This window comes from Cyprinodon variegatus, unplaced genomic scaffold (genome assembly GCF_000732505.1).
Source record: "Cyprinodon variegatus isolate N-32 unplaced genomic scaffold, C_variegatus-1.0 Scaffold322, whole genome shotgun sequence".
NCBI classification, from domain to species: Eukaryota; Metazoa; Chordata; class Actinopteri; order Cyprinodontiformes; family Cyprinodontidae; genus Cyprinodon; species Cyprinodon variegatus.
In genome coordinates, this window is record NW_015150775.1 from 780,922 (window position 1) to 794,437 (window position 13,516).

The following is a 13,516-nucleotide window of genomic DNA, read 5'->3' on the forward strand; positions in this document are numbered from 1 at the left end:
ATTCTAGCAATGTTCAAGATAGAAACAGAAGTAGATACGGAACTACAGGCCCATCACTCTCATCTATAATCAGAGGTGTCTATGGCAGCAGCCGAGCTAATAATTCCACCTGGAGAGACTCACACAGAGAAAAGCTGCAATTACAAAATGGTCAATTTATTTATACAGGTAACACAATCATATTCTTTTGAGTATTTCTATCTAAGGAACACCACCTGATTGCCAGGACTCAATGCCTCTGCAATCCCTCGCACCCAGCAGGCTTATGCGGCCAAGTCTGGCTTATTTTGTTTTCAACCTCATGGTCTAAATGCTGACCTGCATTTAGCTTGATTACTTACAGCTTAACATAGCCGCACCATTGGACCTGGTTTGGTATTTGTGAAATGTGTCTCTGTAAAGTAGGGCTGAAAAAATTTATTGGATTAATCGGATTAATCGATTATTGAAATAATTATCAACTAATTTATTAATCGCTTTCTTGTTAACTAGAGTGTAGAGACTCTAAAATATCCCTTTAGCTGACAGAGAGACCCACTTAAAGCAGTGATTATACCAAAACTGTAAAAAATATATAAACATTTTGGATTTAAGATAAAAAAAAAATAAAAGAAATTCTGTCAATATGCTCTATCCACAACTCCTCAAGTGGAAAAGTTTGGGTTTCACCTGGTTAAATTTCATTAAAAGTCTTCTTTAAAGAATCGTTGGCTATACGATTATTAATCAATTTGCAATAATCGTTAGTTGCAGCCCTGCTGTAAAGGACACATGTGCTGTGAATTGGGGCTTTATAACTAAACTGATATTGATCAAGCCAGGATGCACTGATCAGGCTAGGTCAAGCCTGACTTAGGGCTGGGCGATATGGCAAAAATAAAATATTATTGTGATCTCGATTTTATCACGATTTTTTTTTAGATACGACCAACATAACTTCATTAACATGCAAAGAAGAGAAAAATTAAATAAATGAACAATTTTATTAAAATTAGAGAATCAAAGCAGTGCTAACAAACTTATTTTTTTAATTTCTAGTAAGTAACTACCGTCAAAATAAATAAAAAATACATTAAACAATAGATTTGTATAATTTCTAAAGTCTTTAGAAACAAAAACTATTATGGAACTGCAAATATAGTGCAAGTCAAGATGTAATCTGTGCAATCTATGATGATATGATCAGGAAAATAGGCTATCTGCAGTGTTGCATTACATAGCTCCCAGTTGCTGATGAAATGTATGGTTAAGCTCAAATACGGTTCTGACGTGTGGCTGGACCAGAAGTCGCTTGTCGCTTGCACAGAACTGCACATTTTTAATAGTTTGTGAAACGTTCTCTCTGCATTCAGCATACATATGTGGAATAGCGGTGTTTGAAAAATAGGTGCGGCTAGGCAACTCGTAGCGTGGATCCAAAACGTTTAACATTTTATTAAATCGCACTCCTTCTACAGTTCGTAGAGGACATAAATCTTTCACCAAGTGAAACGTCACCGCTTCTGTCACGCTGTTCCACTGTTTACTGCCTTTATCGTACGGAGTAAGTTTTGTAAATGAATCTGTTAACGTTTGCTGCTTCGGGAGAAGGACTGGTCGCTGCCTTAACTGATTTTCAAACTAACTGGACGAAATGTCAAACCTTCGGATTATATTCTAGCTGTGAAGGTTTTTTTTGGTTGCATGTAAATGTGGTCAGTGGCAGAAATACAGCAGCACTGCAGTTCTGTGGATCCTGATAAAACGGTCTCTTAATAATGACAGATCGTCAGAGGTGTGGATCGTAACACGGTCTTGAATCGTCATATCGCCCAGCCCTAGCCTGACTTTATATCTTATCCTTCAGCTTTAATGAAGTAATAATCTGGAAGCAATCCAACTGTACAGCCTTTGAATCGGTGGGTTTGTGGTGAAGCTATCGCCCCCTATAGGCTCTCAGTCAGTATTTGTTTGAGTGTTTTTATTTTCTTTATTGTTCCTAATTTCTCAATTGTCAGCCTGATAAAGAGGCTTTTTAATTTTACAAAGAAAAACCTTTAAAGGAGTTCCTTTAGTTCTTTAAACTATGAACAGTTAAACATCTAATTATGTTAGATTTACTGGCCCACCGGTGGCCCAATGGAATGGATAATTTGGGAATGTTTCAGTTGAAATGGGACACCTTGCTGCCTGACATCCAGATGTTAGTTTTTCTACTACTGCTGGGAAACAGCACTGCTGCCTCCTTTCCCTCCTCTTCCTCTAGAAGGCACCATGTGTCCTTCTCCATCATCCCCCCCTCTCTTACTCTTGCATCCACCCCTCTGCCGTGCCTTTTCATTCATGCAGAAGAGGAGGCTCTCAGCCCAGTCGCAGCTTTTACACATTCATGCCAAGAGCAGGTAGCAAAGGATGTAGATAGGGAGGAAGTGTTCTGAAGGCAGAGAGGATCAGTGACACACAGAGGAAGGGGAGATCTTACACGCTGCCTCCAATAGAGTATCGGGTGTGTTGCTGGGAGTGTGATCCCTGTGAGCGAGGTGTTATTCGGCATGGCTGGCAGCCCGTTTGGGAGGCTCTCTCTGGAGGAGGGCGACTCAGCCAACTCCTTGGAAGGAATGGAAATGAAGCTGTGCGGGGAAGGTAAGAAGAGAGGAGCGCACCTTCCGGCTGGATGAAAAATTATTGATACTTCATAGATGAGCAGAAGCTCACACCTTAGTTAAAATGAAGGGTTTCTGGCAGCAGCATGCAGAAGGAGCTTCTAGTGTTTAATGGTCAGTTGTTTTATTTTAAATTGGCTTTGCACCTGATGTAGTGCTGGGATGAAGATGAGCTTAGACAGGTTGGAACTGGAGGCAGCATGTGTTCCGCAGGAATCTAAGGCAGCGTGCTGCAAACCCAGGAAGGCTGAGGTTAAATAAATCCGTTTACATTACTAAGACACTATAAGACAGCTATGAGATTCTCACTTTAACACAAACACGTGAAAACAATGAATAAATGTCAAATATGATCTATTTGTTGTATTTTAAAAGGGAGCAATTATTCCAACTGCAGCCAATATGATATAAAACACACTTTCTACGTTATAGGTAAATGTCCAGCAAATAATCCCTCTGCCTTTCTGCTCTACAGCTTCAAGATTTTTTATTGTCAATTTATGATACTCTGTTTATTAGAGATGCACTGACTAGGCAGTTTTGTTGTTTGTATAATTATGTGTGCATTTTGAATTCCCTTCTGATAGTAGAAAATGAAAAAGGAAATATGCTGAATGTGCAGTACATGCAGAGGAATTGAAATGTAGTTTCTTTCATGCACCAAAGCGGCAGACAAACACTGGGAGTCTAATAATCTGATATTAGTGGGTCATTTAGTCAGACTATCTGCCAGATTAGCTAGCCTGCAGTTAGCTACTGACCATACATGCAGGTCATAACATGCTAAATGTAATTTCCAAACCTTTTTACCCTTATAAAGAGAGTAGGGAGAGGGGGGCGTTGTTGGGGGGCGCATTGGAAAAAATCGGGTCTGTGTTGTTCAGACTGTCATGAACAGATCAGCTACAGGTCGCATATGGGCAGATTTGGATCACTTCAGGCTGCTGTGGGAATGTAGCTCTCCTTAAGCACAGGGTGGGGCTACAACTGGCAACCCATCAATTACACCATGAACCACTAACTCTCCTGTTTAGAAAACATTTTAGTCAGAAATTAGGGAAATGTAAAAAAACATGTCTGCTGAGCAGGCTTTCTGTCTGATTAGATGGCTGATTAATTAACCAGCTCATGTCAGCTTTACAGGAGGTGATACCCAACTCCTTTTAACATAATGTGATCAACAGAGCTACCCTGTGTGTGTTCCCTAAGTGTTATTAATAGCCTCTCTGTACATAGCAATTTGAAGAATCAACTATTAATGCTAACACACATCATCAAAGGACACATATTTAGCCCTTTTGGCTTCCCCTTGAAAGCTGGATATGACCATATTATGACATTCACCTGCTTAGGGTAAAGGTTGATGCTGTTTTTTTGTTGGTAGTTGGATCACTACTGTATATTTTCATATATAGTTGATAGATTTTGGCTGTTTTTTTTTAGTATTTAGTCCTGTTTCTTTTCTAGATATAGCTGTGGGCTCAGCTTTTGCTGTTAGTAGCAGTATTTGCTCTGGCTCATCCTTTTTTAGATGAAAATAAACTCAGATCTCATCTGCGTGATCGTTTCTATGGTACTAATTTATCATCTTTTTTCCATCATTGAAAGTATTTATAGATCATTGCTTTTATCTTTCCATTGCTCAGGAGGATGAGCATTCAGTACTTTGCAAAGTCCAAAACTGGATGCAATCAGCTGATTTTCCTTAGACCATCTGACAGGATGATATGATTGTATTGTCTCCATGAAGTCACATGTGTTGAGAATTACTTCTATATAAGTGAGATGAATTATCCTGAATATCTCTTAGCATTTTTTTTTTTCTCTTGGACTGCGTCAGCAGAATATATATTTTGGAATCTTTATTCTAAGACAGTTCTCGTACCGAATTGGTCTTTTGTAAATACAAAGGGGAATGTAGTTGGCCAGTTTTTCTAAAAATAAAATTATAACTACCTGTCTAATGGAAAGTTATCAAAATATGATGCAATGTAGAAAAGTAAAGCAGCTTGTTAAATCCAAATCCATGTTTGTTATACTGAAAAATAATATCATAATTTCATAATTTATGGATTTAATAGATCATATGTTATATTGCATACCTTCCAGCTGTATTGGTTAAGGTACCTGTCTTTATAAATAAACGTACACAAATAACTCAGGATGCTAGATGAGGAGGATTAGAATAAAAACAACTAGTTTATGGTGTCATGTTAATTGAGACAAGGCAACAAGCATCATCGCATCACTGTGTGTCACATAATGTGTGGCGTTGCGTCATCTCCTCTGCTCTCTAATGTAGCTTGACAGTACAGTAGTGGCAGCCATGATGAATCACATTTCCTGTCAAAGCAGTCTGTCTTCCAGTTCAGGGTGAGTGCATGTGTGTGTGCTCCTATTGGTTCAAGCTTGTATGGAGCGGACCTTTGGGGCATTAGCACGTTCATGGTGAGTAAGTGAAGGGATCATTCAAACGCAAAAGTGTCCAGATCAGAGAAGCCTAAAAGTTTCAAAATCACAAACTGCCTTTCTGCTCCTAAAAGCTTTGCTTTTGAAGTCTAATGATGGAGTCTCCAAACAACAGATGATGGATCACTGAGTGCACTGTCTCAGTAGGATCAGACTGCCCAAGATAATCACACAGTCTCAGCAGAAAACCACCATTTAATTTGGTTCTGGTTGAGGGTATTTGATGACGATGTCATCGGTTTCACACTTCAATGATTCTGACTAAATCTTTGATTTACAGCTGGATGGAGAAACACGTGTAGAGTCAAAAATCACTGCCTCATTACAGCCACTTTAGAGGATAAACTCGGCTGACCTTAATTTGCATTTCGGCTGGCACACAGGTGAGGTGTGATTAGACTGCAAAATGTCAGCAGATGTCACATGTCATATCTCCAGAGGTGACTTTAAATAACATTCAAGTCTCACCAGATAGAGAAAAGTTCAATCTTGCTCCAAGACTGAACCAGAAAGGCTAATTCATATCTGAAATATCAAACTTTGACATGAGCTACAGCTTTATTTAATCAATTTGTCCTTGTTTTCATTATGCCCCAAGATGTGTGTATGACATTAAAAGCCTTTTCGTAAAATGCCTTCTTTCTCTTTATGCCAGTCAGTGTGCTCTTTGGCATACAGTGACCTCTACAGCATGTTGTATTAATCTTTTTTCGGACAGATTTTGATATGTTTTTGCTGCTCTAAATCTCTGTTTTCTAACTGGTGTTTAGTTTTGAATGCTTGGTAATGATTGGTAATTAGCCAAGTCTTTTGATATTTTTTACCATTATTTGATTTAGTAAAGTTGTAAGTTTTTCTTCGAAGGTCCTTCAGGTTGGGATTTCTGTTGTAAAGCTTTCAAGGTCATTTTCTGCATGTCTTTGTGTGTGTCCCTCTCCCTGCTCATCAAAAGAAAAAACTGTCTGGACAGTGTCCCATTTTACATATATTCTCAGGGAGAGATGCACTGTAATCAAAATGTACATTATTTGCTTTCGCTCTGAAATAAGAGCTACCCGACTGAACTCCGCACTATCATATTCAGTTCATATTCAGTTACACAGAACCAGCAGTGTGCATGGCCTGGCTGTTTGGGATGTTGGTTTTCTATTGCTTTATTGCATAAGATATAATCAGTTTATATCTTATGATCTTTGTGGAAGGCATGCCAGGAAGGCATGGTTCTGCATAGACTGAAGTACTGCTGAAAGCCACCCTCATCCAGACCCATGTCTTGTATTAGGTAGTATTAGGTGGTGGTAGTCCCTAAACTGGATCTGTCTCTGGAGAATCTAGCGAACCCAGGGACTTAGATACTGGTACTTTTGTTTGCACTTCAATAATGAATAAAGCACCACAAACTGTTCTGTAAAATCCTGATCCAAAATGTTGATTTGAAACTGGCAAGCAGCAGAAAGAAACTCCTTCAGTATGTCAAGCAAGGGACGGCACAGATGTGGCAACAGATTAGCTGAAATCCCATTCAGTGTCAACACACCATTACTGTACCATTGCATTGGTAAGAAAAACGGAGACTATTACCCCTTTCACACTGGCCGAAAAACCTGTTTAAACCCGGGAAGAATCTGCTTTTAGTGGCAGTTGGAAAAGCTCACTGATGCGCATCTTTCAGGGTCAAATGACTCGGCAAGCGACCCGTGTTAAACACGCCTCTGCTCTCATCTGCCTACTGTGGGAACACCAGAGCAGAAAACTCTGACCTGTGAAATAACGTGACACCATTGAACACAACGTACAAACATCAACACACATCGGCAATCGTTTCTGACATAACAAGCCGATACAACTCTGTTCACATTTGATAAACATTGAGCATTGAAAGTAAAGACTCCATTGTTTACTTTCCTGATTTCTGTCGCACTGGTGACATCATCATCACTAACCCAGCATGATGGTGTTACCAGACACGCAGCAGCAGGGGGACAGAGGCCCCATGTTTGAAAAAACCCGGGTTTAGTTTACCTGTACACGCATGCACCCTTTGGATTTGGCATTAAAAGGATTCATTCGCAAATTAAGGGGGAGAACCTTTCATGTTTAAGAACTGTTTTTCTTCTCCCAAAGTCTCCCAGAGTCCATGGCATATTACACATCACACAGCCATACACAAAATCAACTTCTACAGTCATCTTAGTTCCCAGAGCCATTTACAATGGCAGCAGTGGGTGAGAGTTGTGCCGGATACAGGAGTTTGCCCTGCAACTGAAGAGTTGCCAGTTCTACCCCCAGCTACAGCTTTGGGCAGGATGCATCACCTACATTGTCTACCGATGGGGGTCAGAGGACCTGGTGCCTGTATACAGCAGCCTGTCTTGTGTTCAGTGTGTCCACCATTCAGTGTGTGAATGACTGAATACAGTTTAAAGCGCTTCGGTCAAATCCACTGACTTGGGGAGAAAAATGTTCTATAAGGCCATTTTACCATTTTCTTTAGCCCTCAAAGATAGGGACATAAGATAGGAGTCAAAACTGTTAGTCATCTACAGTTATTGTGTAAAAAAGAAAGGTCACAAGTACCCCTCACTGAGCTTTAACATTATGGACTGTTGTAGTTATGTTGACAGGGAAATATTTTTAACAGAGACATCTACATTGTGGTACAAATGTAGTTCTTAGAATATGCATTTTAGTCCAACACACCAAAAAACTGTCAAATGAACTTTTGTGTCCCTGAATCTTCAGTGTTAGATTAACTAATAAAATAGGGCTTGATTTTATAGTTTTGTTTCTTTATAATGGATGGACACATTTCTTTGGATCTTTATTGACGAATTTAGAAACTAAATCTCCCTCGTACGCCGTCTTAAAGTTTAGTTGTCTGATTATCCCACTATTTTTGCCCTGACCCAGCCACCAAGCAGGTCCAAGGAGAATCCAAAATGAGAGAGAAAAAAAACAAACAAAACCCATGTGTTTAAGGTCTTCTTGGAATGCCAATTGGTTAAAGTTGCTCCTTGAATGGAATCCACTGACATAAATGTCAACAGGGTGCAATGAACCCAAGTTTATTGTAATGCCATGGTCATCTTGACCCGTGAAGGTCTTTCCACCGTGAAGAGGAATGTTTATAAGGTGAGATACGCTGGAGATTTATAAGGTCAACATAACCAAACCCTGATAAAAGAGAATTTAACATTTAGAAATGAGTTTGGCCTCAAGCTTTTTTTTTTTTTTTCATTTTGCAAGCTGTAACTTTAGCTTGGAGTAAGTTTAAGGCAGTTGCTTAAAGTGGGACCAAAACATAATTTTTCCAGCTGATTAGCTGCTCAGAGTTACTGAAAGGGAGTTAAGATCAAATTGTTAGCTGTGGACTGGGATATATTTGACACACCAACACAGAGAGGTGCTTAGTTGTGAACTGAATGGAAAAATAATTATTACATTTTCTGTTTCTACAAAGAAATCTGAATAATGTGACATGTTTTCTTGTACTCAGTTCGCCTAAATAAATACTTAATAGAAGCAGACTTCCATGCTGTTACCTTTAGTAGTATGCCTCTTGCAGCTATGTATATTCTGTCTTTTTATTAAAATTACTTTACCATTATATAATCAGTCGTCATGCTTGGACTTTGCTTGTGGTGTCCCTCAGGGTTCAGTACTGGAACCGATACCGTTTGTTCTCTGTTTGTAAAGGACATTTTTACATTTTAAAAAGTATCTAAGTTGGTTTTGTTTCAAGATGAAACAAATATTTTCTGTACTGGTGAGAGTTCAGAGCAGCTCGTGGATGATATTACACCATATTTTATTTAATTCAGAGATAAATTAAATAAAAAAAAAATGGTTTTGACAGAAATAAATTGTCCTTGAATCTGGAAAAAATTGAGGTGATGCTATTTGGAAATTATAAATAAAATATTGATGAAATGATGAGGTGAAATGGGTAAATTAAATTATTAAATTATTAAATGAAGTTATCATCGACTACAAGATATGCTGGAAGCCTTGCAGCAGACACGATCAGACTAAACCATCTGCAATTCTGAAACTTTACTTATTATAAACCATAACATCTTCTGGTGTTCACTGATTTTACCTTACCTGAGCCGTGCTGAAGTCTAGGATAACAGTGACAGGACATCACTTAATTCCCTACGCAGTCTGCAGAAAAGAGCCATTAGGACAGTTCACATGGTTGGCTATCATGACACCACTAATCCAATATTTAGTAATTTCTGCTTGCTTGAATTCTCAATAAATTAAAGGAATAGTACACCCAAAACATGATTAGCCTTCATTTTCTACTCACCCCCATGCTGAACAACACTCTGGAGTACTTTTTTGATATCTCAAATGCATCTGGAGATCTGGGAGGCTTCTTGCTGTCTGCTGATCAAATAATGGAGGTCTATGGCGCCCGAGGCAGAAAGGTCCATAAAAGTCCACAAAAAACGTGTCAATATTCCTCCATACTGCTCGTCCAATGTATTCCAAGTGTCCTGAGTGGGTAGCATCCAGAATTTACTCGAAACGAAGTCATTTAGAATGTTTTTAGAGCATAAACAGTAGTGTATAGCATTTCCTGAAAGCGCGTACCTGCGCGATCACGACGCTACGGATGCCGGCAGACCAAACCAGCGCATTCAGCTCGGCAAAGAACTCATGCTCTTCCTCAACACTGAAGTCCTCAGACATTTTTCTTTCGTTGTTTCTTTCTTTGCACAGGTAAACAGCACATTTCTTCTTCTACGCTTGCATTATTGGCAGAGCAGACGCTGAATGCGCACTTTCATCTGGTTTGGTCTGCCGGCTTCCGTAGCGTCGTGATCGCGCAGGTGCGCGCTTTCAGGAAATCCTATACACTACTGTTTATGCTCTAAAAACATTCTAAATTCTGGATGCTACCCACTCAGGACACTTGGAATACATTGGACGAGCAGTATGGAGGAATATTGACCCGTTTTTTGTGGACCTTTCTGCCTCGGGCGCCATAGACCTCCATTATTTGAATGTCAGCAGACAGCAAGAAGCCTCCCAGATCTCCAGATGCATTTGAGATATCAAAAAAGTACTCCAGAGTGTTGTTCAGCATGGGGGTGAGTAGAAAATGAAGGCTAATCATGTTTTGGGTGTACTATTCCTTTAAGTTGAAGTATGGAACAAACTCTGTTTTGATTTCAATGTCCAATCATGAGGCTCTTTAGGGAAAAACGTTAAACTGGTTTTCTACAAAACACATGAGCTGGAATCTTCACCAGCATATTGCACTCCATTTTGGGAAAGACACCCTCTGAATAATGCGTGAGTATGAGGAATTGGTTAAAAAACTTGCAGATTATAAGAACCAACTCTGCAGCAATTGAGTTGATTCCTTCCAGCTATCATCGCAGCCCCTTTACAGGGGACCAGAAGGCCTTGCCTATTCAGCCAGGCCAACAATTCCCTCAAACGACCCCCCTTTCAGAGACATCGACAGGTATGGGGCATTGCAGGCTAACAAAGAAGCCAAACGACCCCCATTCCAAAGGGGTGAACTCGTTTGTCCGTTTCAATTTGCATGTTTTCTAAAGGCTTCGTTGGGCTACTGTATAAAACCTTGAAGTCAACGCTATTTCTGACATTTTGTATTGAAAAAGCTTCCTGGATTGGAAGCGAAACGTCTTCAAACTTGGAAAAAAAGTCCAGTGGATTGTTTTTAAAAAAAAATCTTTTTGGAATGACTATGATCTGGATGACTGAGAATCTTACCCTGCATCTGAGCTGAAAGAACGCAGTGAAAATCAATGGGTTATCTTAGTGTGTACACATTTTTTGCAATGATTGTGGCTGTGTGGGCTATGGCTAATAATTTTACCAATGAAGACATGTATAGGCCCGTATGAATGTGTATAGATATGTTTATATGTAAATAAAATAATTTACTTGGTAACTTAATGTTTATTTACAAAGAGAAATTAGTCATGCAATTCAAAGTTCTAGTAGCTGTCAGACCAGAGACCCAGGAGCGAGGTGAGGCTCTGGTTGAGATGCAAATGATTAGTTTAAGCTTAAATAGTCAGGAATAGAGACTGACTGGATTTACAGGCTAGGGTCTAATATTCAAGGGAGGGAAGAACACAGAGTAATTATGTTATAAGATGAGCTGAAGCTTCGAGGCATCTGTCAAGCAGTGGAGGGTGTGTTTCTGCGAAGGGCATATTATTGAGGCTTGCTTCATTTAGGGGAGGGGCCAAAATCAATGATGTCCGTAGCCTCGCTACCACCATACCACTTGACCGCTTCAGGAAGGGGTTCAGATCGTCTGCGAAGTTCGAAAGGCATTTAAACAGCCTCGGTATTCAGTCAAGGGGTGGGAGTTAGTAGGAGAGTTGCGGTCATTTGGATAGAGTTTGGATAAGAAAAGATTGCTTGTTTTTTCCAAATCTAGTTGGTTAAAACAATATGTTGACCAGAAACTGAGAAAGACACTGGTTTCAGTTGTATTATTAGTATTGCTTTCCATAGAAATGTAATTGTTCAAAGTGGTGACCTTGCTGATTAATACAAGGTTTGTTGGTTCAAGACAGGAAGTTGACTTTTGAAAGTTGTTATACTATGAATTAACTTTCAGACAGACTTGGGTCTTAGGCACGGGTAATCATTCCGGAATCCAGAGACAGACGGAGCTGGTCTCAGGCAGGCGGACAAATCCAAGAAGGGGACAGGCAGGCTCAAAAATCAGAGGACAGAATAGGATCAAAAACAGGCAGGCAGGCAGACTGGCAGGCAGACAGGCAGGCAGGCAGGCAGGTTTTCAAAAACAAGGCTGGAAGGTTCTCACCGGAATTGGCTTGAAACGATCTGGCACTGGAGACTCATGAGGACGGAGCTTATATGCAGATGGAGACAGGTGAAACCAGTAGAGATGATTGCAATGGGGGTGGAGACTGAACCAGAGTCAGCTCCAGTGCCAGGATCATCACAATAAAACCAGTATTTTGGCCAAAGTGACCAATTGGTAGTGATGTTATGAGATTAGCTCAGGTTTCAAAGTGTGTGTCGACTTGTGGAGGGGTGTTTCTGTGAAGTGCATCTAGGGGAGGGGGCCAAAATCGATAACGTCCAGATCCTCATTATCGCTATACCATGAAACCATTTCGAGAAGTGGTTCAGTTTGACAGGCAGGCATTTAAACAGCCTCAGTATTCACCTAAGATATGGAAGTTTGTAGGAGAGTCGCAATCAGGTTAATAAATTTTGGATATATTCTAAGAATATATTTGTTGGAAAAACAACCAGTTTAACAATATAATGATCAGAAGCTGACCGAGCCCCTGGTTGCAGTTGCATTACTGGTATTTAGCAGTATCTTACAGCAGACACCACTCTCCTAAGTGGTGTCTGCTGTAAGAATTGCCCTCTCAATTCAAGTTTTGTTAGTAACCAGTGTTTTTGGTCAATGTGACCAATTTGTATTGGTTTACCCTTTTACCACTATACATTGGCTAAAAACGCTGCCAAATAGATAGGTTGTTTTAAAACAAAAGATTGGTTGAACACAAAATGTACAACCAAATTAAAACCAAAAACTGTGAAAAAAACATTTTTTTTATAAAAATGACTAACACCTTTCATTTCGCTCATCATTGACCAATTTGCTTTTACTGTTTGCTTGAGCTAATGTCACTAAAATGACAGAAAAACGGTGTGCCTCTTCTAAGACATTTCATGCACAAAAAACCTTACAAAGGATTGTATTAGCCACAGCAATCATTAACAATTTCGAAGAAAATTTTATGAAAAAAAAACAAAACAAAAAAAACAACGACAAACAATCACAGATAACATTGCTAACTATAGTTATGCACTCCGCTAGTATTTGGTGACATGTTCACATGAACCTTCATGAAATCTTTGGTTTGTTGAAGCAATTTACCCAAACTGCTCAATGCCTCATGAAGCTGTAGCTCACCATCACTAAGAGGTTCAGGGATTTGCAGTTAGGCACTAGAAACACAACTGCTGTGCACAGCAGCCTGGTTTGGTCAGGAGTTTAGAGCAGAGAATAGAGCAGGCTGTAAGTCAAAGGCTTGATCCAGAGGTTTCACAGAAATCCAGGTAAGGTTTGTCCTTCACTGATCTGGCCAGGAGTTCACCGGGAGCTGGGCTAATAAAACCTGAGACAAAATTAAATTCAATTGAGTTTATTTCTATAGCGCCAATTCCCACCACATGTCATCTCAAGGCCCATTACAGTTCACCAGCTCATACAGTCACATTGATTAAAAGTTTTCTATCTAAGGCAAATAGCTTGTTTGCATGGACTCATGGACTCAAATGCAATCTCTCACACTAAGCCTGCTTGTAGCGACAGTGGAGAGGAAAAACTACCTTTGAACAGGAAGAAACCTCCAGCAGAACCA

At 39.7% G+C, this 13,516-nt stretch overlaps 1 protein-coding gene across 2 annotated transcripts in view; it reads left to right on the forward strand.

Moving 5' to 3' along the window:
• The window catches only part of mpp2 (membrane protein, palmitoylated 2), a 79,338-nt gene that overhangs the window by 2,173 nt on the left and 63,649 nt on the right, over positions 1 to 13,516 (forward strand). Inside the window, exon 1 of one of the 2 annotated variants that reach the window (XM_015384749.1) lies at positions 2,353 to 2,622. The exons of the other annotated variant lie outside the window; for it this stretch is intronic. Coding sequence (XP_015240235.1) covers positions 2,532 to 2,622 — 91 coding nt within the window. The 5' untranslated portion in view covers positions 2,353 to 2,531. Of the gene's footprint in view, positions 1 to 2,352; positions 2,623 to 13,516 lie in introns of those variants that run through there. 2 annotated transcript variants of the gene reach the window in all.